Genomic DNA, 25,528 nt, shown 5'->3' with positions numbered 1-25,528 from the left:
TTTGTTCTGCATTAAACTCTCCTCCTAAACTGACCTTATATCCCCTGGAAACTGCTTCATGGTTTTGTTCTGCTTTATAACAGTAAAGTAAAGCAATATGGCTTAGGAGGCAGAGCTAAACTCATTGAGGGAATGGTGCTGGTAGCTTACTATGCTCTCTGAGGAAATTGTAATTAGTGCCTTCAGTGTTTTGAAAATGAATTCTATTTCATTCAGCTAGATTAAGTATGTGCCAAGATCTAAGTGCATAGTCATTTAGTTAAGTTGAGTTTAAGATTCTGGAATTTAGATTAAATGCTCAAATACCTTCCAGAGCTGGCTTTCTCTCACGCTCTGCAGAGACTTAGGATTCAATTAGTCCTTCTCGGTAACTCCTTCTGTCCTTTGATAATCTGCCTTCCCGACAGAAGACTGCCAGTTACTCATGGGGGAAGGCAGAATGTCTGGAAAGAGAGTTCCTCTATTGATTAGTTTATTTCTCTTTCATAGACCGTGTGGCAGTAGCATACACAGACTTCAGTATTAACTCAGTATTTCAGCCACCCCAGAAATCCAGCGCTGGGGAATCCTTTTGCTGATGAGCACACAAGCCCTGTAGAGAGGGGCACCTAGATCAAGAACAATATTCTGAACTACACATTAAGATGTCAGGCAAGTGGCCATTATTTATTTATTTTTTCCCCCTCTGGACTTTACCATGGAAGAACAGGTCTGGTTCTCTGCTTGGGAGGTCTGACACTTCATTTTGGGATGAAGTTGGTGAGAGAGATCCTACTTTCAGGGCACTTTGAGTTTTCCACTGAGTTGTTTGGCCAGGCTCATTAGGATTTTGGGGTACCTGAAGTGAAGTGTTTTCAGTTTTGCTAAGCTAGCGATGAAAGGCAAGTTTTCAGAAACAAAAGAGTTCATTAATACGAAATTGCCAATGTTACATTTCTGTCTGTATAGCTTTTTTTATTGGTATGGCCCTCCTAGTGATTAGTGCATAATTTAGTAAAGAGGAGTAACAAAGATAAATGTGGTTTTAATTATCTTTGTCATGAAAAAGCTATGTCTGGCTTGACTGAGTTAATAACATCTTTTCCTGTCTCTCAGAATTTACGTTTTTGAGCCAAGCTACTGTTGTGCATAAATGAAAGGTTTTCTAAATACATATTGACTATTTTTCCCTTTGCTTTGTCAAGGCCTAACAATTAATGCATTTTGAATGCAGTTGTGACAATAACCTACATTACTTGCCCTTAATTTAAAACAGTTTTAACTGCTTTGAATCAATTGCATTGATGAGTCGACTTTTTTTACATTATAACATGTGAATGAGTAGCATTTAGTCTTAGATGATGACAGTTATTATGCAATGGGTGCTTGTTCATACATATGTGTGTATATGCACTATATATCTATGCTATATAAAAATGTGATAATCGTGCATGTAGTTACTTTATTCACCATACAACCTGGATATGTACAAAATTGGATTTGTTAATTATGGTTTTGCAATGAATTCTCCACTGTTTAACTGAGATAAAGTTCTTCTATTCTGGAAATCAAAATATGAGCTGTTTCCAATAGAAAGTTAAAAAGTAGATTTTTGTCATCTAAGAACAGAACACCCAGGAACAAAGAAGTCATCTTTGCAATTTCAGCAGTAAAATCTGCAAGGGAAAAGAACTCAGGACTTCTTCAGGTAGCCTTACAGCTGTGAGATTTACAAACCTATTTCCTTTGCCTTTTGGAGTCAGAGGAAATCAATTGGCTTGAAAATAATGGCATATGGCCCTTCTTCTGTACATACAATTCCAAGTATTTTTACAACTTTGCTTCACTGAATTAAGAACCATTGGGCTTTAGTAAGTACTCTGTGGCTTTGTTTTCCCCCTTATCACAGAGTGACAGAATGGCAGTGTCCCAGATTACTTGTCAAGGAGTGACCAAGTTACCAAGTTTCTCCCCTAAAAATAAGTTGGGATCAACATGTGTGCATTCAACATTGTCCTTCCTTGGCGGGCTCACAGCTGGTATCTAAGCCCTTGCCTGGAGAGCTGGCTGCGTGCTCTCTATCTCCATCCAGCAGGTCCAGAAGTCCGTGCCTGGTAGTCATTCCTTGCGCTCACCCTACAGACCACCAGGCTAAATCAAGTTGGGCTTTAGGCTCTGAGAAGTCTCAGACTTTTATTTCAGTGAATCCTTTTTTGTAACCTACCTTTCTGAAGTGAAATCAAAAGGTGGTGGCACTTTGCTAAAGGATACTGCTGGAGTTAGTGGACATTTCAAAACGCCGTCCCTTGAACTTGGTCAGAAATTGTGAAATGAAAGCGTACCTAAACTCTGGGATCAAAGTAGATTGATGTGAAGATTTTGTAGATCTGAAGACTACAAAGTCTTTGGTATATGTCTTGTCTGTAAATTAACTACTACTGAGGATTTTGTTCTCAAAGCTGTCACTTGTAACAAATATGCTTCAGAAGGATTGCAGTGTAGTTACAGAGCGTGCTGGGCATGGAAAATGACCGATGGGATCTTTTGCCAAGGCATTTTTTATATTTTATTTCTTCTCTCCCCCAGACCAGGAGGTCCTGCAGTGTACCCTGCCCATGGACAGACATTGTATTGTTGAGCTACCTTGCCAGAGCACACGTTGTATTTGCATTTCGGAGGCCTCGGGCTTTGCAAACCGCATTGTTCCAGCAGTCTCTGAATAGTGGCTATTGACCCCTAACAATGTACATTTGTTTAAATCAAACCGTTCCATACTTGCTTTAAAATGCTTGTTTTAGGGCTAGCCCAGCCAAGTGAATGCTTCTGTGTAGGCCCCTGTTTCTGCTTCATAGCCAGAAAAATGCAGAATGCATTATTTAATTTCACTATGGAAAAGATTATTCTCCTTTTGAGAGGCTATTTTGAATTCTGAGGTTTTGGCAAATATTGTTGTGGCTTAATGTTTATAAGCGTTTTCATTGCCCTTGAAAGCATAAACTTCATGTTAGTTGTGCTCGGAGATTCTGGCAAATAATAAACGAGCTGAACAACAGGGTTTTGATTGTTCTGAAGTGCTTGAGGAACTTGACTGCATTTGGACAAACAGGGTTTTTTGCTGTGTGTTTAGAGAGATCGAATTCAGAGGTGGAGACCGACTGGCAGGGACACTCGGAGCTTTCCTCTGGGAAGGTAGTTAGTCTGGAACAGAGTCCTTTTTGCCAGCTAGGGTGACTTCAGCATGTCATTCAACCTGTTGTGATTCGTGAGCTTGACTGTGGTTATTTGCTATGGGGCTGAAGTGAGGCTTTATCAGCTTTTGCTGGTGAGGAGCCGGGGAAGCCTGAGAGTAACACCTCCTGCCATGCAGAGCGCCTGCTGGCTCTTGGGCTCCTGTGTGCAGACCCAAGCAAGTGGGTGCTATCACTGGGTTTTGAATTACATTTTCAAGTCCCCTCTCACTTTGACCACTCTCGGGGAGCCCCCTGTTTCTCCCCCTCTCTTGCTGTGGTTGCTGGTGCTCTGCTTTCTCTTTGGCACCACGCACGTTTCCCTGCTCTGTGCTGACCCCATGCTCTCGAGTCGACATACCCCATGTTTGAACTGCCTTGGACTTGGACTTGGTATAAACCTGGAAACCATCTGGCTCAAGGTTTTAGACATAAAGTGACAAAGAGCTCTGCAGGTATTTAAAAAGGAATGCAATTTGCCAAAAGATGGAACGGGGGCAAAAATCAGGGATGCTCTTGTGTGTGATCCCCTGTATGTGGCTGAGCTCATGCCAGTCAGAGAAACCAAGTAGCAAAAGTTAGCTTTCTGTAATCTTCACTTTGTTTCTCAGTGCTGCTGTTCTCCCAACATGGGAACAACGATGGTGTTTATTCAACATTATTTTAAATGTATGAAACTTGTAATGTGGCTAAGCTTCTGCAGTACACGTGAGCCACTCTCTTTAAGGACATAACAGGAATAAACTGTATTTGTTGTGGTTGTTCATCAAGAACCTGTACCCAAACCAACTTTTTAAAGCCTCGAGTCTTTTTTCTGTGTGTACAAATTCAGACAAGGATGATCTTTGAATGCTGGCATGCAAGATTAATTTGAATCTTTTGAATTGTTTAATTCAAAATAAAACAATTAATTTTATTTATTTATTTATTTTTCAGGGATTATACAGCCAAAGTCACAACCTTTGGCTTATCAGAGTATATCCCAGCCCCTTCCTATCATGCCTTTACCTTTCCTTCTGGAAAGGATTTGCCTGTTCTGATGGAGGGGCGACACGACACAAAAGCCTCTGTTCTCTAAATAGGCCTAAAATACTGTAATTCTGATATGGAACCTGCTGTCCCTGTATAGAAAAAGGACTATAGTTTGTGTTTGAGGTTCAGACCACTGGGGTGCTGCTGCTGAATATCTTCATGCTGCCTGAAGGTTTCTCCTGCTCAGAGCAGCTCAGGCAGGTGTGATTACCCTGCCCATCTGCCTCACGTGCACTCGGTGCTGGCTGTTTCTCTTCCTCTGTGCTGGATGGATCTACTTCTGAGGGCCACAGACAGCCAAATAAAAAACCAAGTCTGCACCTACCCTCTTTCACTAGATTGACTTAGGTGTTTAGCTGATGGTATTTCTGTCGCCTCTTTGGCTCTAAACAACAAATGCTATTTCTTTGTCACTTTTCTTGCTGGCAGATTTTAAAAATCTGAGTTCTTGTGCAGCCAGGAGAACAAGACAAGATAAAGGGCGAGGGGGGTTAGAAAACAGGTGAAAGTTGGTAGGGGAGAAGTGCTGTGATCCTAATGGGTTGAAAATAAACAGGTAGTGAGCCTGCTGGCTTTGAGGAGCATCTTTTAAATGGTGTGTAAATTTAAACACTGCTTTGTAATTTTTTGTGTGCTAACATGAGGCACATGACTCAGTGAATTAGCCCCAGCTGTTCATGCTGGCATTTAGGCACTTCTATTAAAAACAAACCAAAACTACTCCTGTGTTTACGTACTTTACTTATGGCAGAAGATGACAACTACTTGCTGAAAGATTATTTTATTTCTCACTTACTTATTTTGCAAGTGAGCTTGCTTGCAGCTAGCTTGCTTTCCTTTTATGTTCTTGAGTTTTCAGTTATGCCACCTATAACTATTTTTTTTATTCTAGGGGTCTCGTGTCTGGTTGCGAGAAAATAATCAGCATTATCCAAGTACTGTTCATTCCTGTGCGGAAGGAGTCGTCGTGTTCAGGACAGACTATGGCCAGGTACGTGCATTGCTCCTATTTACATTCTCCTTTCTACCGCTCTGTGGAAAAGAAACAATTCTGCCTAACAGGGAGGACATAGGAGAATGTAAAAGTCTAAGACGCATGAATAGAAGCATGCATTTTATATGACTCGAATGTGGAACTTTGGTTTCAGTCGTGTTGTCCATTGCATATGGACAGCTGGTCAGCTGCTACAGCCGTGTCTGACAGAGCTGAAGGTTTGAGAGCCATGTCCAGGAAGTTACTTAGATCCCAGAGGCTCCGTCCTGCTTGCTCAGGTTACCTGGGCTGTTGCAGGCAGTGTGTTGTTTGCTGTGGTACCATACCACCGGCTGCCAGCTGCGGAAGGAGTCTGGTGGGCAACTTCTGTTCTCTCCTTCCTCTCCCCCTTTTTTTTTCTTTTCTCTTTGGCCAGAAGAAGGCAGAACAAGCCCTGCCAGTTGCTGACAGCGTGGCAATGCTCTGCTTTCTCACTCACTTTTCATTTATCTGTTTATTCTGCTCTTCATCAGGCCACAGTTTATCCAGACCTCCATTCTTGCAGCTTCCTTGAAGAAAGTACAGTGGAATTCACATTTTAGATTAAGACTCAGATACAAACAGTTACACTGGTGCAGATATCAGAGTCAGAACGCTGTCTTTGACTTTTGGAGGGTGCTCCCTCCTCAGTTTTGCTTCCTTTTTTCTTAGTTGTTTGTACCAGATGGAGGTAGCTTCAGGTAATGAACAAGGCAGAGGAAAGTATGATAGTATGGAAAACATGCTACCTTTTCTGCTGCCTTCACTTAATGCTTTTCTGAGTGACAAAGACAGAAAAGCATTTCATTCAGAATCAGGGAACCCCTACTTTTCTCACATGCCTTTTTGCAGGCAGGAAAGGAACTAGACAGAATCGGTGTTTTTTGATGGGCAAGATATAGGTTAAATAGAGGGAGTGAAGAAAACAGGATTGTTAGTCACACAAAATGTCTTGAGGCTGGTCTCAACTGAGGCAGGAGGACCTCCTCAAACAAGATCAACTGAACAGAAGATGCTTGTTGATAGAGGCACGCAGAGCTGCCTAATTGGTAGCAATACTAGGCTGTGTTGGATTCAGATTGTCTTTCCTTCATGCAAGAAGGTGGTAGACAAGCAGTGAAAGCCAGGTTGTAGAAAGCTGAAGGACCAGTATAACATACTCCAGGTTACTAGGTGTCTTGGACTGGTGACCCAGAGACATACAATACAGGGGAAGATATCCACAAAGAAACTACTGCTAGATGCAGAGTCTCCTTCCAGGACAAGAAGGTGCCTTTGTGTGTGTTGGTGTGTTCTCAGTGTGATGCATGTTAAGTTGTGCGTTTGTTTGCTCAGGTTTGGGAAGTTGCATATTTACAGTTTACCCTCAACATGCTCTACTGAAATTTGAGGCCCCATGAAGTGCAGATGCTGAGACTGTTTCCTCTGTTGTTTGTGAATAAAGAAGGATCTTCCATATTAAGGCATCATAGTTACATTTTGTTTTGCTGTGCATATTGTTACAGTAGCATATGCTCCAAGCCACTATCTTCACTAGGCACCTCATTTAAACATAAGCCCTAGTTGGAGTGACACAAAAGTTTCAGAGGTGCTACCTGTAGTTTTTCACAGAATTTTATAGATGGACACCTGACTGTGAAGAACCTGTCTTTTAGAAGTGGTTCATGATGTCGACATGACAGTCCTTGTACTATGGGAACTGCAGGTGACGATTGTAAGATGGACGGCTTGCATTGGTGCCCTGACACACAGTGGCAGAGCTAATATTAGCATCCATGAGTGGACAAGCTGCTTGCTAGCAGCCTTGTATACGTGTATTACGTGTACTGTTGCCTTTCCATGGTGTACAGAATGCAGGCTGAAAACTCAGGTAATTTGGGAGAAGACTCAAGTCACTACCATAATACAAACTAACTGATTCCATTTACTTAGAAAAGTGATGTTTACAGCATTAACATAAGAGAAAAAGCAAAAAGTTTGTACTGCTTGTTTTAAGAGCAGGTGTCATGCTATGCTGTGAAACATCCAAAGACATAAGGAACACACCTCAGAACCAGTGCATGGCACTTAATGTTGCCAGTGGGTCTGAGCCATCTGTGCTCCAACTAAGGGCAAATCAGCAATTCACTGCATTTTTAACTTTAATGCTTTTCAAGGCTTATGCTTTCAAGGGTGCACCCTGAATTTACAGGAACTGTGCCAGCTGACATCAGTGCCAATTAATACTGTTCCTCCCACTGCTTTCTGAAGAGCCTTTGGAATATCCCGCCCTTGCTGCTGGGTTACCTGTGTGCTGCAGAAGGCAGCAGGCATGAGACGTGAATCTTAGGTGACACCTGATGATGACCTCTGATGGCTTTGTGATCTCCTGCAATGCTATCCTTCATTTTAAAGAAGGAGGCAGGGCAAGTGAGGGGTGAGATTGCGGAAGCGTGGGGTGATGATGATTTTTTGAAGGGTAGCCAGCATCTTGATTCCCAGACCCTTCCAAGAAGCAATTGTACTCAAGTCTAATGACAAACTGATGAAAGTGTTGGGGCCTTATCAAAGCACAGCACTGTAGTTAATCTTCTCTAATTCAGTAGCTTCTGTTAGGATTTGCAGTTCTCACCTTTCTTTTTTGGATTAATTCTCAAGATGGGATTGGCTGGGCAGTGGGACTAGGAAAGCATGTTTACTAGATCTGTGCTCAGAGCTTATTTGTATAAACTTGGGTTTCAACTCTTTGCCAGCATCAGTTTGCAGAACAGTGGAAAGACATCATACCAGAATACGTTACTTCTGAATTTCTGCTTTTTGTTATAAATGGTGGAAATAAATTTGCAACAAAAACCTGTGGCATACAGTAGTGAACTGGAGGAGTGTTGGTTGTAAGTAATGCTCCTGAATGCAAATATTCATGTGTAGACTACACCATACTCTTCAGCGTTAAACAAGTTGCATATCAGGTTTTGGATCACTTCTTGATAATCACATGCTAATATAATTATTCCTTGAGCAAGACTAATTATCCTAGTGGTACCTGTATGTTGAAGTTGAGCAGTTCATTTGTTAATCATTGTTAAAGACTGTTGTGATACTGTTTGCTGCTGCTGTCATCCTCTGTGATTTGATGGGCTTGAGTGGAATATCTGCTACATGTGATGTGATACTAAAAAAGGAATCTTGGGTTGGAGGTTTGGGGTTTCCCTCAGCAAATAGCTATGAAACAGTCTCATCCCTTTATGAAAGAAAGGAAAATGTGGCACTTCACTGAGGTAGATGAAAGCCTACTTAAATAAAGGGAGGAGAAAAAGTAGATCAAGGCTATGTTTCAATTCTGTGGCCCAACGTGTTGGAGTGGGAGGTGAAAGCTGTAAAATCCCTCTCTTCCATGGCATTGGCCAGTAGCTGGCTCTGGAGTGCCTCTGCCATATCTACTGAAGGCTGGCTTTCACAATGATGACTGCAATGAGTCAAGACAGTGTGATGAGTGGACAATTCAGTGTGAATGTTTTTCTCTTTCTAAGCACCCCCCAGATGCTTTCCAGAAGAGAAGACTACTGTATTAATTTGCCGTTTAGTGGGTTCATCGTTTTTTCTTTATTTTCTTGTTCCACTAGTGTGTGTGTAGAAAGGTGGTAAATGACTGTGCCTGAAGTTTTGGTAACATCATGCCTGTGAATGTGTGAAGTATGTCAGTGCAATATATGAATACTCAGATTTTTTATTTTTTTATTTTTTTTAAAAAGGCACCCTAAACTTTCCTTGCTTGTGTATGTGGTGCATATATATATATATATATATATATATATATGTATGTATGTATGTATAAAGATGTCATTGCAGGTATTGCAGCTTCTTTCATCTTCATGGGAATTTTTATCTCTATTTTTAAGCTTAAAAGTTATTTTTTAAGGATGTATTCATGTATTCACAGTACAGCAGACATTTCCTCATTGCCATATTCTATAAATTTTTAATGAAGCTGTGTGAGCTTATAAAGTACTCAAGTGAATGTTAAAGAAAATGCTGAAAGCCCTGCCGTCGCTGTATGCTTTGTTTGAAATGCCTTACTTGCACACGTTCTGTAGAGTGCCAGTGATTCTGAGGGGAAAAACTCATTCAATTTTTTTCTCCTTTTTTTTTTTTTGTTTTCAAATAACATGAACTTTACCTTATTTCAAATAAAATCCTAACATTTAGTTTACCCTTATATGAAGGAGGACTATGTTGTTGTCTTAACTTGTACAGATGCACTTGAAACTGTCCCCAAGGAAAGCATAGATATTAAATATAAAAAGTTTGGGGTGTACGATATCTATCAGCAGAGCTTTGTTGAGTTGTGTGGCATTAATTCCAATAATATCTTTCTGGTCTCCTAATGAGGACTCCATTTTTTCTTCTGTTTCAACATCAAAACATATAGGCAAAAATGTAAAGAAATGTATAGTCAGAATTCCCTTTGTTTAAGTAGTAATTGTGGTTTGTCTTAGCAACACTGTGTCAATGATGGTGAGTTTTTGGACTTTCAGAACAGCACCTAATGGCACACATTTTAAATAACATTGATTCCCTTCAATGGAGATGTTATAGCTATAAATTTAAGACACAACGTGTGTAGGGGAAATCTGTTGTGAAGAAATTCATACAAGGGAAGTAAAAGTTCAACCAATTGCTGCAATCTATGTAGTCTGACATTGAAATTTAAGAATACTTAATTGCATACCTGCTTAGTTGACCGAGAGGAACTTTTAAATTAAATGTGTTATAAATAGAAGCAGCTGGGTTGTAATATCCTAAAAATGTAGGTTGTTTAGAAACAGATGTCAGATTTCACCAGTAGAGACTTTGTCAGTTAAAACAGCTTTCTGTGAACTTCCTTTACAAAGAAGCCCTTCATGGAACGGTGTTATGTCAGCAAACTCAGCACTGCTCAGTATCCTCTAATTCAAATAAGAGGCACCTGTAAGTGGTTTGATCAGCAACAAAAGTATTTTTTCCTGTGTATTTAACTTAATACGGCTCTTCAGGGGCATTTTGGCATTGCAGGAATGGGGAGACTACAGGTGTTCCTTGTTAAACACAACTCAAGTATGTTTTCCATGGCGGCTGTCACCTTTTTTTTCCCCTTCTGGTTTGAGGGCTTGAAAAGTTTCTCATTATGACTTCCATTCAGAAAAGTTACATTTCAGATTTGATTGAGCTTTTTTTTTTCCTAAAAAAAAAACAAAAAAAAACCTTGGTTTTGGGGTTCTTTTCCTTTGTTTTCTTAAGTTAATGACAGGATTCTGTTGAAGTTACCCAGTGATTATTCCAGTAGAATTTGTTCTCATATTTAGAAAAAGTTATGGGGGAAAAAAAAAGGAAAAAAAAAAACCAAAACCAACAAACACACCCCACAAACCTGCAGGCAAATGGTTAAGCACTTCTCATAAGTACTCTTTTCTTTGCCTTGTGTCCTTTCTCACCCATATTTGGGACCGTTGAGCTGGTTTTTGAGACTGAGTAGTCCTTTTAAACAAGAGTCTTCCGTTCATATTCACAGGGCATGAATAACTCCACTGAAGTTACTTGGCTTAAGCTGCTGAAGTCAGTAGGAGTGTTTATCAGTAAGCACTGTGTTTGGCTGTGTAGGTTCATGGGATCAGGCGTCTGAGAAGTAAATCCTTCTGGACAAGGATTTTCTTAGTTATCATTGAAAGACGTCGTGCTTGCTTCTAGCTCTTCCATGTGAAGATTTGACAGTATTTCCAAACAGAGTTGTTCTTTTTACTTTTTCCTGAATTCAATATCTATTACCCTTGAAATACACCCTTACAAGGGAGCATTTTAAAGAAGTCCTTTGTGCTTTTCTTTGTATATACAGTGTCTTAAGAAAAATACACAAATACATGCAGTGAACTTTGGTATTGGCTGGTTTTAGTGCTAAATAAATCAATCTCTTTCTGGAAAATTATGAATACATTTCTGCTTTTTAATTCAATGGCACTAAGAAAGATTTGTGGTTACTGGTACTGTGTCGTTTGTGCACGTTTGGGACAGCAGATCCCCTGCCTCCAGGGTATGGGGTGAATTCCAAATTCAGCAGCTTTGTATCAGGAAATTGGATTCCATCTGTCTAAACATCATAAAGCGCATATTATCCTGTAGTTAGTTATATTTGGCTTAGTTGCAGTAATTCTCCCGATTATTTCTAGTATACATAAAAAGTGTGGTACTCTGGCTATCTGGATGTTGTTGTCTTGGGCTACTTTGGGGCGGGAGGGGTGTTGTTACTGTTGTTTTTTAAGGGGTGTGCATGGGAATGTGGAAGGAGTGGTGGTGATGTGGGGTTAGGGAGCAGCCGAAGTCAGCAGGAGCACCTCTTGGTGCTCTGGGTTTATCTTCTGCGGAGAAGTGTTTACATCTTCATGCAGGGCGTCAGCGTTCGGCCTTTCTTGCTGCAAGCATCTGTTGATGCACATGTAAACATGGCTGGAGGCAGATGCAAGCTGGGTGCTGCCAGGCCTCAGGGAGGCTGAGCCAGGCAGCATGGCCTCGGGGAGGCCCCCTCTGTCCATCTGTCCCCAGCCTGGCCATCGGGCTGCTAGGTGGGGCAGCTTGGGGTCCGTGGCTTCCTCCTACACTGCACATCGTGGGCCACGGCCAAAGCCCCTCCATGTCCAGCAGGGGCTCAGTGCAGGTGTAGGCCTTGCAGCTGAATGTTTTCCTTCATAGAAGTGCTTCCTCAAAACATGAAGCATTACTTAAAAATATTTCATCACTGACTCAGACTAAATCACTTTTAAATTGAACATTTTTTTTTCCTGATGCATCATCTTACTTTTTTTCTTTTTTAAGTACCAGCTAATTGGAGAAATTACTAGTTTGGGTTTCATAAATTTTCCAAAATATTGGGGAATGCCTCTTTGCTTTAACCTTGACATGTTAAAAAGGCAATTCACACTGCTCAAAAAAAACCAAAAAACATTATCTTTAGCAGAAGACTTTTTTCTGAATTCAGGAGTCAATTCAGATTGCCTTTATATCTTCTTGATATCAAGAGAAATATTTTTATATGATCGTTATTCTCTGAGTATTTGTTAAAGGGCAATAGGGAAGAGTCTTTTTCTGTGTGTTTGCCGAACTACTGTGTATTTATTGCATAAAAATACAGAGCAGGTTTATAAAATGTCTTCTAAGATGTGTTGCACATGTGCTGTCCTTACTTTTTTCCTGTTGCTTGCCTTTCTGCCAAAACCACTATCAGTTTGATTAATTCCAGGAAGGGGAAAGTTTTAATCCTGAAGTGAGATATTTTAAAATAAAGGTTGAATCAAAAATAAAAATAAAAATAAAAAATTGGCTGCTAGATCAAGTTGATTGTATTATTCCTGCAGAATTAACATTCAAGCTACCAGTGCATAGCCACTTTTTGTCAGAAATCAGGGAGATTGAAAGTGAACAGCCTAGAGATTTTTAATGCACAGATGATGGGGGCAGGAAGGCTAAGCAGTGGCCATAAATAACTCTTTTAATGCTGGGTTTTCAAGAGTTTTGTTCCGTGTTTCCTAAACATAATGGGACTGTTTGCTTTAACTATACTGAAATTAATTTGTTTGGCATTAGTGTGGCTGTTGTTAAGTGTTTTAGTAACAACGTAAATTAAGCCTGTATGAACAAAAGCATTTATCTCTGCATAGAGAGTTGCTTTCTGCTTTTTATAAGACCCGACTGAGAGCAGTTAATATCTGAGCTGCTGACAAAGGGGTGCGCCTTGTGTCCCCGTCGCTTGCTGTGGCCACGTCATCAGCTGTGGCTACGTAAACAGTTAAGATGTCAGTCTTCTCTCTTGCTTTCTGCAGAGAGAAAATCCAAACCATCTGTGCTTTTTTGTGCTTTTATTATGCTCATACTAAAGATAGCAAAACTGCTTTTGTTTTAAGATTAAAGCAGATGTACACAAGCTGCCATATTACTTTCTTTTGTAAGAGAACACAGTTCAGCTGTTCACAAAACACAGAAAGGAGTTCAGGCTGCCATGTGCCAAAAAACTACAACAAAAAATCCATAGTGCTGTGATGAGTAAGCTTGTCACCTCGATTGTTTTGTTATTACTGAATTCCCTTGGATGTGGAGCCAGTCTCCTTGTTCAGTGCTGTTGGTGCTTCAGGGTATGCGTGGTTTGGGTTAAGTGAAGTTACACAAGGATAACTTCGGCCTGCAGTGCTCAGTTGTGTTCAGGTGAGATTCGGTACCTTGCAGTGCAGATAAATGGTGGTGACCAAACACTGAGATTGTGACTTGGAGAAGGCTCCCATCAACTTGTCCGTGAACTTGCTGTCATAAGGAGTTGAGTTAAATCATCAGTTCCATAGAATGTCCAAATACTTTATTTAAAATAAATTAAAAAAAAAAAAATCTAAGAAATGACTGTAATTTTGAAAGGGATTTCACTGAGTGAGGGCTTGCGAGAAAATGCTAGTGTGCATGAGCAATTATTTTCAGACGTGGTGATGGTCCTGCAAAGAGATTCTCTTTGTGTGCACTGAAAGCCATCCGTGAGCTGGTCCCGCTTGGAGCTACAGTTTTGGAAAGTGTAGAAGCGCTCATGCTACCTCGCTCCCTTGGGGACAGGTGGCTGTGCTCCAGGAAACAGACGCTGTATGTGAGTGTGAGCTGTGGCTGTCTGACACTGCAAACTGCTGTGTAGCAGGATCACAGACCTATTAGCAGGTATCCTGTGAGCAGAATAAATCACGTGCTGCTGAGTGTGTTTGTTTCTCTGATAACTGGCCTCCAGAAGAAAGTATGAGCTGAAGGGTCCTTTGTATGTGCTGTATATGCTTTGTGTTTGGAGCTACTGTGCGTTAGCATTGGGGCAGCACCAGTTTCTTCTTTATGCTGTCAGCCTGCAGAACATCGGTGAAAAGACATAATTCAGTATCGTGAAGGGTGTAATTAAGGGGAAAAAAAAAACCACAAACTTGTGTTATGGAGCTTTGAAAATCTTGGGTTGCTATTTCAAAATCAAGTGAGTAGTCAAATCAAGGAGGAAGAAAAAGAAACATTAACCATCTGGCAGGTAGTCAGAGTACTGCATTGGTGGTCACAGTCATCCCAGTCAGCAGGTACCATGAGGCAGTGGTAATGAGGTAGGGAAGCAGCCAATGTCCTCTTGCAGGTCATTTGTGGGAGGCTGTGGTGCCAGTTTTGTAGGGGACAACATCATTTGATCTTTCCCCTGTGGTCCCTTGAGTAAACGTTGTGATAACCATTACCTTTTTATGGAGAAATATGGAAAATGTATCCTCATTTCCAGATATCCTTTTCTGCACAAGTTAACTTTAAAACAAACTAAATCTGCAGTCATATTGTAATTTTGATGTTGGATCACTTTTGAGGCCTAAAACCCAAAATACGCTCCACTTGAAAGATGAAATACTTCTTGTAGAACTTCAAATTCTGTTTTGACCATGTCTATAGTGGGAGAACTCTGTTTTCATGGCAGCTAGCAGCAAATTCAGGAGCATGAAAGTATATGGAGTGTATTGTTTTGTAGTTAGGAGTTGCAGAATGTTTGTGTTCTTGAAGATTTCAAAGCAACTTTTTGTTTGAAAGCACCAAGCTTTCTAATGGGAAGGACATCTGAGCAAGATTTCCCCTAAAGCATTTCTGCAATGCGATAATAAACTCTTAGTTGCAAAAGGAACTTTAAGTGCTCTTTCATAGTGGTGCTTTTATGTTCACTAAACGAGGAGAAGGGAAATGTTATCATAGGTCACATGCCTTGCCCTCATACAGCACACTTTATTTTGTAAAGCATGTAAGTTCCTATTTAGTATAAACATGATGGAACCAAGAAATGATTTAAGGAGGTTTATCTATTCAAGCTGTCTTAACTAAGGACTAGTAAAAAAATTATATGGGAAAAGCTTTGTGTTGCATTGTGAAGTTAGGTACTGGAGAGCCAGGGAATGGTGTGGTGCCTCTTTTTGCACGGTAGAATAAGCAGAGTAAAACCCATAGGCAGGGAGGTGGCTGTGGTAGACATGGGTGAGGAGAAAGGAGTGTACCCCAGGGGAGGTGCTGGAGATGTGCTTGGGCTTCTCTGTGTACCTCAAGGAGCTACAGCACCCGGCCCAGACTGACTGTGGTGGTTAAAGGCACCCAGCAAACATTAACAGAATGGAAAACCTCAGTTAACCTTCTTCAGGTAATGAGGCGCACAAGGGAGGTGGTCCTGCCATCCTCCTTTCAAATGCTTGGATGTGAGTGAATGTTGATAGCTGGGGCAGAGAGCTGCAGGGGGAAGCAAAGGGAGGTCTCGCTCAGCAGCACCTGGAGCTCGCCACGGGCAGATGGGCTTTCCCGAGGTGTTCAGCTGCCAAATATTTGAGGCTTTCCTGAATGTTCACTGTGTGATTTTCCTTCAGTGATTTATAACTTTGTTGAACTGATGACTTTTATAGGAAAGATAAAAATCTCGCCTCTTGAAGAAGTTGCTCCCTTTCAAAAATAAACATACGTTCTCCAAAGAATGGGCTGGTAGAGCATTCAGGCATTGAATCACTAGAATTAGTGTAGGTGAGTGAGACAAAAATACTGGCTTTCCTATGAAAAGAGACTTAAAATAAGCTAATTTGAAAATATATGCATCATCAGTAAGCTATGTACCTGACATTGAGTGCTTCATCAGAAGCTTTCCAAACGTAGCAGAATTTTAAGCTATTGAAAACAGATTCGGGAAGGGAATATTTAGCAATGTTAATAACCAGAAATGCCACAAGCCTGTAATGAAAATAATGATGCATCTTTTACTGCTGATTACTTCTCTTTTGAAAGTACGTTTTTCACAAGCATCAGCAAGGAGTTCTAATTAGAAGTAAATAATAGAATATGTTCCATTATTAATGCTGCTTTCAGGCAGGCATTTAATATACATTGAAATCTGATGGCCAGACTTTGTTGGCATTATCTTTGCATCATTATTGGCTTAAATGCAATTAAAGAGGGTATCTGTCACCACAAGATTTGCCCAGGAAATATGAAGTTCTGACAAGGATAATTCAAGGTCTGTGAGGCATTTGAGATATGGTAATGGTTTTCACATGTCCTCTGGGGAAAAGAAGGGGAAAAAAAAAAAAAAGTGTGTGGGGAAGCAGTATTTCTCTGATTGGGAAAGCAAAAGAAGCATGACAAAGACTTGGTAAGTTAAGAATATGAGCATGTCCTTCTAAGAAGAACGTGACTGCTGCACAGAGCTTTCATGTGACTGGAAAGATGTGATACAGGCAGGGGCAGCATCCAGCACAGCTTGGGCAGAGTGCAAAGTAGGCAGAGAGGCAAAGAAGGGTAGGGCTGCTGTGAATCTAGTTTTTTTTTTAATATCGCCTTCTGGTTTCTCTGGGTGATTTTTTGGCTCAGATTCCAGATCCAAGTGTTAACAGATCAGACCAGACACTCCTGTGCAGATTCGGTGTTAACAGTTTGGACCAGACACTGCTGTGCATATTCAATTACTCCAAGTCAGCTGCTGATATCTGTTAGTCCCAAGCATGTCTAGTGTGTACATATAAAACAGATGTGTTCAAATGCATTTAGAAAGTAGCAGAGCTATCTCAATGCAATGTGGTATCTTAGTGCCTCTGATAGGTTGATGCAGCTCTTCAGCAAACTATTAAATGATGTGTACATATTCTGTGTAGATGAGGTGGGAAATGTGCATGTGTGCATGCAGATGTGCACATGTACAACAAGTCTGCCACATCAAAAAAACACTGTATTTGAAATGTCTACTCTGCATCATATACGCATCCATTTCTGCAGAAGAAATCCCAGGCAGCAGGGTAGTAGCCTACAGAAGTTTTCTGAGTGAAGACTTGACTTTCCAGACAAAATGTTACACTAATACTAGATTAAAATAAAGCCACAGACCTCAGCTAAAGAAAACAGAGAGTTAGAACAGTATTCGCCTTGTGTTATTGATAAGCCCTGCAATTCAAACAGCACTGACTCTGAGTCAGTGCTGTTTGAGTATGAAACCCCTGTGACTGACTTTCTGCAAACTGAACAAACTGTTTCCTGTACCTGATGTCCTCAGAGCAGATTAGGCAGCTTGAAGTAGGCTAAGATTTAGACACCACAAACATTGAGTTGCTGAAGCTGTTCTTTAGTCATGCATTTTTGCATGACTTCTAACCTATGCACAACGTGATGTAGTTATCAGTTACAGTGTGGACATTATGTAAATATTAGGCAGCCTATCAGATGTGGTTCGGGGTTGCAGTTACAAGCAATGCTTCCTCCATTTGTGCATGAAAATGAAAAGAAATGGTTGACTAGCAATGGGTAACTGATTAGGGAGCTATGGGCAAACATTACCACACTTACACTTGCAAAACAAGTTCACCTTTGAAGTTATATCAACTGAAAACAGTGGCCAGAAAGACTTCTTTTCTTGAGAATTTGCTGAATGGAAAATGGATTTATTTTTGTAGCAGAAGATGAATTAACTTTACTTTTGGAACTTGGTTCCGGATTTTTTCTTCACTTCAAGTTGCAGTCTTAAGCTCTTAATACCCATGAGGTAATGTTGAGACTTTCTCATGTGAAAGAGAATGCAATCAAACTCATTCCCTTGCTTGATGCAGATCTTAAATTCATTTTTGATTTTCATTTGGACTTAACATGCAGGAACATCCCATTACTTCTACAGGAGTTCAGCTGTAAAGGGATGCCAAGTAGTGAGTGAGCCTTTGTTTGCACAAAACACAGATGAAGCAACTGAGCTCCTGACTGAGGTGTCCCTTCTTGTGCTGCGTTCCTTGGATCAGATTTCCTTTTTGGTAGGCACTAGGGGCAATACGGCGTAAGATACGGAAGGAGAAATAGCTACCTTCTGAAATTCCAGGCTTGCTGACCAGTTCAAAACACACTTGCCTTTTGGAAGAGTTTGTGAGATGATGGAAAAGCAGAAAAAAAGTCTGGATGCTAACCTAGTAGTGTCATCTACTGATACAATTGAGCCTTGAGCACTTCTAGCTTTGTTTTGTTTGAAGCTAATTTTCAGCCTGGCAGGAACTCTTCTCTTGATGTGAGTTTTTTGTTTAGCCTTCTCAGTGTAGCACATGCTTTCAGGAGATGAGCTTGTTATTTCTGTCTGCCAGAGACACTCCAGTATCCCCATCTTGTTCTTGAATTACACAGCCACCAGCTTACATGTCTCTAGAGTGAGTAACAGTTCTTTGCAGTATGTGGGTAAATATTTACATCTCTTTCCCTCCCACTTGGTAGAAGACTCCAGTCTAGTACAGTACAAAGTACTTTGTTTAGAGGAAGAAAAAAAATCATTGTTTAGCTCTTCAGTTTGGTTTTGTGGGGGCGTTATGTTTATTTAACAAAGGCCAAACTAGACACGGCATGCGTTTTGCAGCAAAGCCCTGCTTTCACCCAGTTTCGCGGCTGGGCTGATGGATTTATGAAGAGGTGATGGACTTCAAGGTCATGCAGTGAGTCAGTGGTAAAGCAGAACCTCAGGTCCTGCTGACTCCAGTGCTTTGTTTCATAGTCAGACCTTACAGCTTTGTCTTCACAAATGACTGCAGCAAATGAACCAAACTCACTCCCCACTACCCCCTGCCCCGCAGTTAATTTCAATAAGCAAATGCCATGGGGGATGTTCTGCTCATTTAAAATGAGGTCGATTGATGTCGATAGGCTGAGACTCGTCCTGACAGTAGGTGAGGAATTCTAGAAGAGATTGTGTTGATTCTTTTTGGCTCTTGGGTGCTTAGAAATACCAATTAAATGCAAGTAAATTTGTGTGTTGGCTATTGCTACTTGCATATTTACTGCTGAGCAGTGGTATGTGCGGATCCTAATCTGTTTGCTAATCCATTGTACCAATCACTGCATGAAGGCAAATTGCCAAAGTGAAGCAATTGTAGTGCTGGATTGATTGGAAAACTCATTGCAGGTTTGGGCCAGTGTCTTCCTCTGCTGCAGGTGCCTATCCTGAGCTGCAGCAAGGAGCTTGGTGTCTGGAGCCAGCAGAAGCATTCTCTGCACTTGAGAGGAGCAAGTTGTTCCTTGCATACATCAGCAACTACAGGAGAAAAATCAGTAAAAATTTCTTGACACTCTCCTTTAGGTGAATATGATATTTACTGTGTGGCATACCTGCTGCTAGAAAGGCTGGTTGTTGGTCCTGTGGACTTGGAGGGGAAGAGTTCCTTAGCTTTAAAGGAGTGTGCCAGGTTTTCATGCTCGAGACTTCAACTTTTTCCAGAGTTTGTGTAGATGGCAAGTTCTGGCGGTGGGCTTCAGCCAAGGGCACTGCAGGGTACTTGCTGACTGAGGCAGAAACGAGCTTGTAAATACTATCCCTAATTTCCAGTTGAGAAATTTAAGAAGTGATTGCGTTTTCTGTTAGTGAAAAAAAAAAAAATTAGCAGTCCACCAACTGAGAAACACTTGGTGTCTGCACAGGTTTGCCAATGGCAAAGCATCCGGTAACGTTGCCCTGGCATGTTGGTTGAGGTTGGAGTCACCTGGTGGTGCCACTTAAATGTTGTCAGCACCACTTCCAGCTCCTATCCGCACTTCCCTTTGTGCTGCTGCACCTGACTTCAGGTTTGGCTTTCTCTGTTCGAAGGTTCAGGGTCTCATGAGTATGCCGTGAGAAGCTTAGTAATGAAGTCTTTTTTTTTTTTTTTTTTTTTACTTATTTTATCTTTTTTTTTTTTGCCTCTTTTTTGTTTCTTTATCAGCAAGCAGCACTTTGAACACGCATGTCTTTTAACTTTCTCATCACAATGAGATAATGCTAACTCCTAGTATTAAAAATTTATTCTGTTACGCATCAAGTGTAGTATTCCAAGGCCTTTCTTTCCTGAGTTATTTTTTGTTTGGTCCTCTACAGATGGATGCAAATGGATATATTAGCTTTACTTCTTTTGTGATAACTGTTTTGGCCTTGATTTGAATTCCTCTTATCAATTGCATCTGCATGCAGAACTTATGCCTTGTTGGGAAAGTAAGGCACCTTACTATCTGTCAGTTGCAAGGCAAAAATAAAATCTCTGCCTTTATGCATTTAATAGTAAAATAATAGAGATCTTATCAGTAGTTAGAGACGTGTATTGCTAAGCTCAGCTGAAAACCTGGTGTGTGGTAGGAAATCAAGCTAATACATGCTCCATCCGTTAAAAGGAGCAAGCACAGCATGAGGCCAGGATAATGAGAAGAGTATAAAGGGAACAATGAATTTTACTGTTAGACATTTTTTTTGAAAGCTCATTATTGGACATCAGGTTTGTGAAGAGGTTTGAAAGAAAAGCCAGTTCTTACTGTTAGAGTACAAGTGGAGTTTGAACTTTATTTGAAAAGATCTTGAATCTCATTACAAGTATTTTGATCTACATGGCAGCAGTAAGAGTCTGAGTTTTGGTCTCTGAGCTCACAGAAAACTTAGTTAAAAACTTAGTTTAAAAACTAAGTCTAAAACTTAGTTAAAACTTAGAAATTTGATATTTAAAGTCCTGTCTTTTACTTCTTGCTTTGTGTTTGAAAATAGGTCTGTGAATCACAACAACAGCAAAAACCCTGTGTTCTTTGCTTTCACATTTTGTATGAGAAGTATTGTGGCTTTTCTAATTATTAAGTAGAAACTGCACTATAATCAGGGGAGTGTCAACTTTTTTTTAATAGAAAGTACTAACAAATGCAGCCTATTACAGGCTGTGGGGACCTTTTCTGCTTCTAATAAGTTTCCAACAAAGCTATTAGGCACGTGTGTAATAACGTTGAACGTCTGAGCATGCAGCAATGCTCTGGGCCGTACCTGGGCTGTGTTTTGGCGTAGAGTATGCATACAAGTTGGCAGTTTGGTTTGGTCAGAGACTCCCATGGACTTCACTGAGGTTTGGATCTAGCTGGGGTTGGTGGAGGGCTGAGCATCCAACCAACCGGGATGAAAGTTGTATAACTGATGAAGATTACAGTTTGAGTGTTGTTGCTTGAGTAACCAGCATATGCATTCCTTACATCCTCTTCCACTGGAAATAAACATTTGGTGGTGGCTGATCTGTATGCTCTTCTTCGCCTTACTATCCAGTAGCTTGTTTGAACTTGTATAAGTAGTGCATCTTCTGTGATCTTTAACTGGAGATAGCAACATCTTGCTAACATGTAAAACTCCCGTGTGTTTTGGAAGCCTCTACCGTGCCTTTTCTCCACGGGAGGTTGCTCTTTGTGTGTGTGCTTTGGTGGCTTGCACTGTGAAATGTTCATTCACCGTGTAGCATCAGGTTTGAAGTGCCTGTGTGGAGCCTTGTGCTTCAAGGGGATGTCACTCCGGTGCTTCAAAGCATCTTTCATATCACGTGGCTGGCTAGACTTTGCCTGTTAACTCACATTTGGGCACAGTCCTTTGGAAATAAGCTTGTCTTTCTCACCAGATCAGATATGTAAACAAGGGCCCGTGTTCTTGGTCTGTTGTGAAAGATCATGTTTGGAGGGAGGAAAAAAAGGGCCTTTTGTTTGGTGCTCTGCTAAGCTGCATCTGCTGCCCAATGCAAGTACTGCTTTGCATGGTCTGAAGAAAGCTACAGCCCAATAGTGACTGTGAATGTTTTAGCTACAGTGATACGAATTCTGACATTAGCATTTCATTTTGATATCAAAATGTCTCCTTCCTTTCCCCTCCTTGTCTTCCCAGTGCTTTTATCTTTGACTTTCTGGGATGTGGTTTGTGCAGAGTCAAAATAAAAATATCTCTGTGGGCACTGATACCATTATAACTTCAGCTGATGTAGCACAGTGGTTTGACTACAGTGGTGTGGTTGTATCAGTAGAAGGACATCCTTGTAGTTAGGCACTGAGTTTTGCTGAGACAAAGCTGTTCTTGTTCACATTGCAACTGCGCAGAAAACTCCCCTGGCATCCAAGGACCCAGGCTTTGCCCACATGGCATTGTCTCAGATACATATGGAAAAGGGTTGAGTGATTTTGGTAACAGCTGAGAAAACTTTGTTGGAAAGGGTTTGACCTCAGTTGCTGGTGCTATAGCAAAGCAAAGGACTGCTAGGCTGCTGTATCCTACAGCACCAAGGGGATAGTTTTTGAATTTTATTGCGACTGTATTTCAATTGGATTGAACTGTGTCCCAAAGGGCCTAGAAGACAACTTTGGCAGATGTGCTAGCACTTCCCAGTTGAGGGGACAAGCTGTTAACCCTGGAACATGTAACCTTAGGAGCCCTGTGTGCAAAAGAAAATTCCCCCAAAAAGCATGCTCTGTCAGCATGATTGTGCTGAGGTCAAGGGCCTCTGCTAGGAAAACTTCTCGTATTTGTGATTCACAGAGCTGCCTCAGCAGGATCTAGTGCAGACCTGCCTTAACAGTGAAGCCTCTGGTGTCGACGAGTCATCTCCTTTGGAGACCAGCACTTGCTCACGTTTTGTCAGCAGCAGAGTGTGTCCAGGGTGTTGGAGTTGCCTTGCTGCGAGCTGCAACAGATGGAGGGGATAAAGAAGAGTGCTTTTTCAACTTCGTTATCTGCCTTAATCTAATTGAGGGACTGTATGCCCAGCACGTGCCTTCTTTGACTTGCCCTCTAAAGTCGTGCCTGCTGGTAGTCCAGCTGTGAGTCCTCCCCTTAACTGCCTTCACTGGTGCTTGAGCTACATGAGCGTGCGGTATGTGTCCCTGCCTGGGAAGGTGAAGCAATCTCTGGTAGACGCGGTCCTGTGGTGCTGTGGGAATTCTTCATTTTTATGCAACCTCTGATAAGGGTGTACCTATTTTTGGTCCTGGGCAAATCAGTTAAATCAAAACCTGTAAATAATGGTAATTGAAATCAGGCACTCTCATTTAGATAACAATGTGAACCTGTGTAGCATGTTTTTAAGGATGCTAAGTTTCTTCCTGGATGTTTACACTTGTTCAGTATTTCATAGTAAGGTTTTGTGTTTGAATTTTAGTACCTGAGTTTGAGCCTTACTTGTCACTTTAGATCCATTTCCTTCTCTGAAATTCTCAGCTGCGTTGGAATCTAGCTAATGCAAAGCCACGTGTTTTAATATAGTACACTGGAAACTTATATTTTTTGCTTGTGCAGTTATTCCACATGGGTATTCATTCCCTAGGTATACTGTGTGGGATTTTTTTTCTCCCTATACTGCAGTAGTATTTGTGCATAGAGCACAAGGTATGTAAATTTCAGTTGTGTTTTCTAGACATTAAAGGTTTGTGATGGTGTGTCTCCAAATTTGTCTGTTTAGCTGAGCTTCTCAAATGAGTGAGCTCCAGAATTGAGCAGCTCCAATACAATAGTAGTTATTTTCTTACAGTACGGGGGTCTTCAGAGGATAATTTAGGATAGATTAATTTTCAAACCATATAAGAAACAAGTATGGTTTTCTTGCACCTACCTGTCTTCTGAACTAAATGAAGTGGCGATTGCTCACTGACACTGGCCTGTTAATTAAATTGACTGTGGAGATCTTTGTGTGCTTTGCCTGCTTATCCACACCTTGCTTATCTGTGTGGATGTTACTGGAAAAATGCAGAAAGATCAGTACGGAGATTTTTATTTCAAGCTATTGTAATGTAGAGTGACAGATAAATAATAGGTTTGTTACTTGAATAGTTGGTAAGCATTCTGTTGTGCTGAAATCAAGGTGTGTGCGTGTATGTGTATATATAAAACTCAATAGATTGTTTTAGGAAATGATCTTTTTCAAAGGTTAAACAGTTTATATACATTTGTCTTAGTATGTAAGAAACTTGCTTTTCGTGCTGGTGCTCATGCATATTTTGACAATGAAAGGGCTTGCAATACAAATCCTAAGGCTTTTGTAGGATCACTACATTTTTCATGTTTTGCAGTTGATTTAGAGTCACTTGTTGGTTACGAGTCACTTGATTGTGAGTCAGCTCAGTATTGCCTGACTACTTTCTCATGTCTTACCAGACCTTTAAAAAAGTAAGAGGATAGTGCTGAGTGCTATTACTGCTTTCTTATTAATGAGAAGTGGGACCTCTGTTGAATTGGCCTCTGGTATGCCTCATTTTTGTAGCTTCAGGCAGAGTTTGGGGCAACAGAATGGCTGTTTGTAAAGTATTCAGTAGAGACATTTGTGTGTGGAAGTCCTAATAATGCAATGTACTTGTTTTTTTCCTTCTCATTTGGAGTTACTTTCACCTTTTTGTCCTGGCTATAGAAGACAGCCTAACCACTTCCTTGGACGAACAAGTCTGCCCTTCAATCCAGAGCACCTGAGTTTTGAGAAGATAATGTCTTGATTAGGGTCACTCTGTGAGCACGTGTTGGTGTAGTGGGAACCAGTCTTTCACTGCAGTATCCACAGATGCACTTTCTTCATTTGTGGTTTTGTGAGGCATCACTCCTTGCTGATGAGGATGTGTTTTTGTGTTTTCATGATTGCCTTGATACTAAACAGAATTGCAGTCCTGGAGCCATGCTGTAGCCTGGTTATTAGGTGGTGTCTGTGTGCTCTGTATGTGACTGTCCAGGTGTGCCCCTCCTGCAATCTCTACTCTCCACAAACCACTGGTAGTGGCCTTCCTTGTATGTTGTGTGCTGTGGTACATCACTGCTGCCTTGGACTTGGTGGCTCTGGGATGAGGACAAGTGAGGCTGAGAAATGCTCAGAATATCACTGAACTTGGGTTTTGAAAATCAGTGGGACAAGGGCTGGGAGCCATGAACCTTGTACAAAAAATTACCATCAGGGGAAAGGTTTCTATTGCTGGTTTAAATTGTGAATAACAAAAGAGAGCATCCATCAGATGGTGGTAAATGAAAGATCCTTTAAGGGGGAAGAAAAGAGTTTTGCAGTATTTCACGGCTGAGGCTTTACTAAATAGAAACTGAATTTAGGTATGCCTGTTCACTGTGTTACACAGCTGTAGAGCTGAAAATATTATAATGGTCTCTCTAGCTTCATAATTTTTGCCTGTAAGGTGAAAGCATGCCCTTGTGCATATTTCCACCAACCTCTGATTTAATTTCACAGACTGAAGCTATGTGTAACAAAAATCATTGCATCACCGGAAGAGTAGAGTTTACGCGTGGAGCTAAGTGACTGGATTTTGCCAGTGTGTCTTTTTGTAAGTCTAGGTTTTGGTTCTCAAACATGCACGGGTGAGATGAGAGCAGGGGAGAAATAGCTTTGATTATGTTAGGTAGATATTTTCAGGGTAACATGACATTTGCGAGGGCTCTGGGTAGCTAAGCTAAATGGTTATTTAAAGCTTTTTTTTTTTTTTTTTTAAATCTGACTTTGAAAAA

At 40.9% G+C, this 25,528-nt stretch overlaps 1 protein-coding gene across 1 annotated transcript in view; it reads left to right on the top strand.

Annotated features, from left to right (window-relative positions):
- MYO10 (myosin X) overlaps positions 1–25,528 on the top strand; it is a 162,486-nt gene that overhangs the window by 26,214 nt on the left and 110,744 nt on the right. The window contains exon 2 of the mRNA XM_068670841.1: positions 5,131–5,229. Within this exon, the coding sequence (XP_068526942.1) occupies positions 5,131–5,229 (99 nt within the window). The remainder of the gene's footprint in view (positions 1–5,130; positions 5,230–25,528) is intronic.

The sequence above is a fragment of the Anas acuta genome, chromosome 2 (genome assembly GCF_963932015.1).
Source record: "Anas acuta chromosome 2, bAnaAcu1.1, whole genome shotgun sequence".
Classification (NCBI taxonomy): domain Eukaryota; kingdom Metazoa; phylum Chordata; class Aves; order Anseriformes; family Anatidae; genus Anas; species Anas acuta.
Note: the sequence above shows the minus strand (reverse complement) of the source record. Positions and strands in the feature narration are given on the sequence as shown.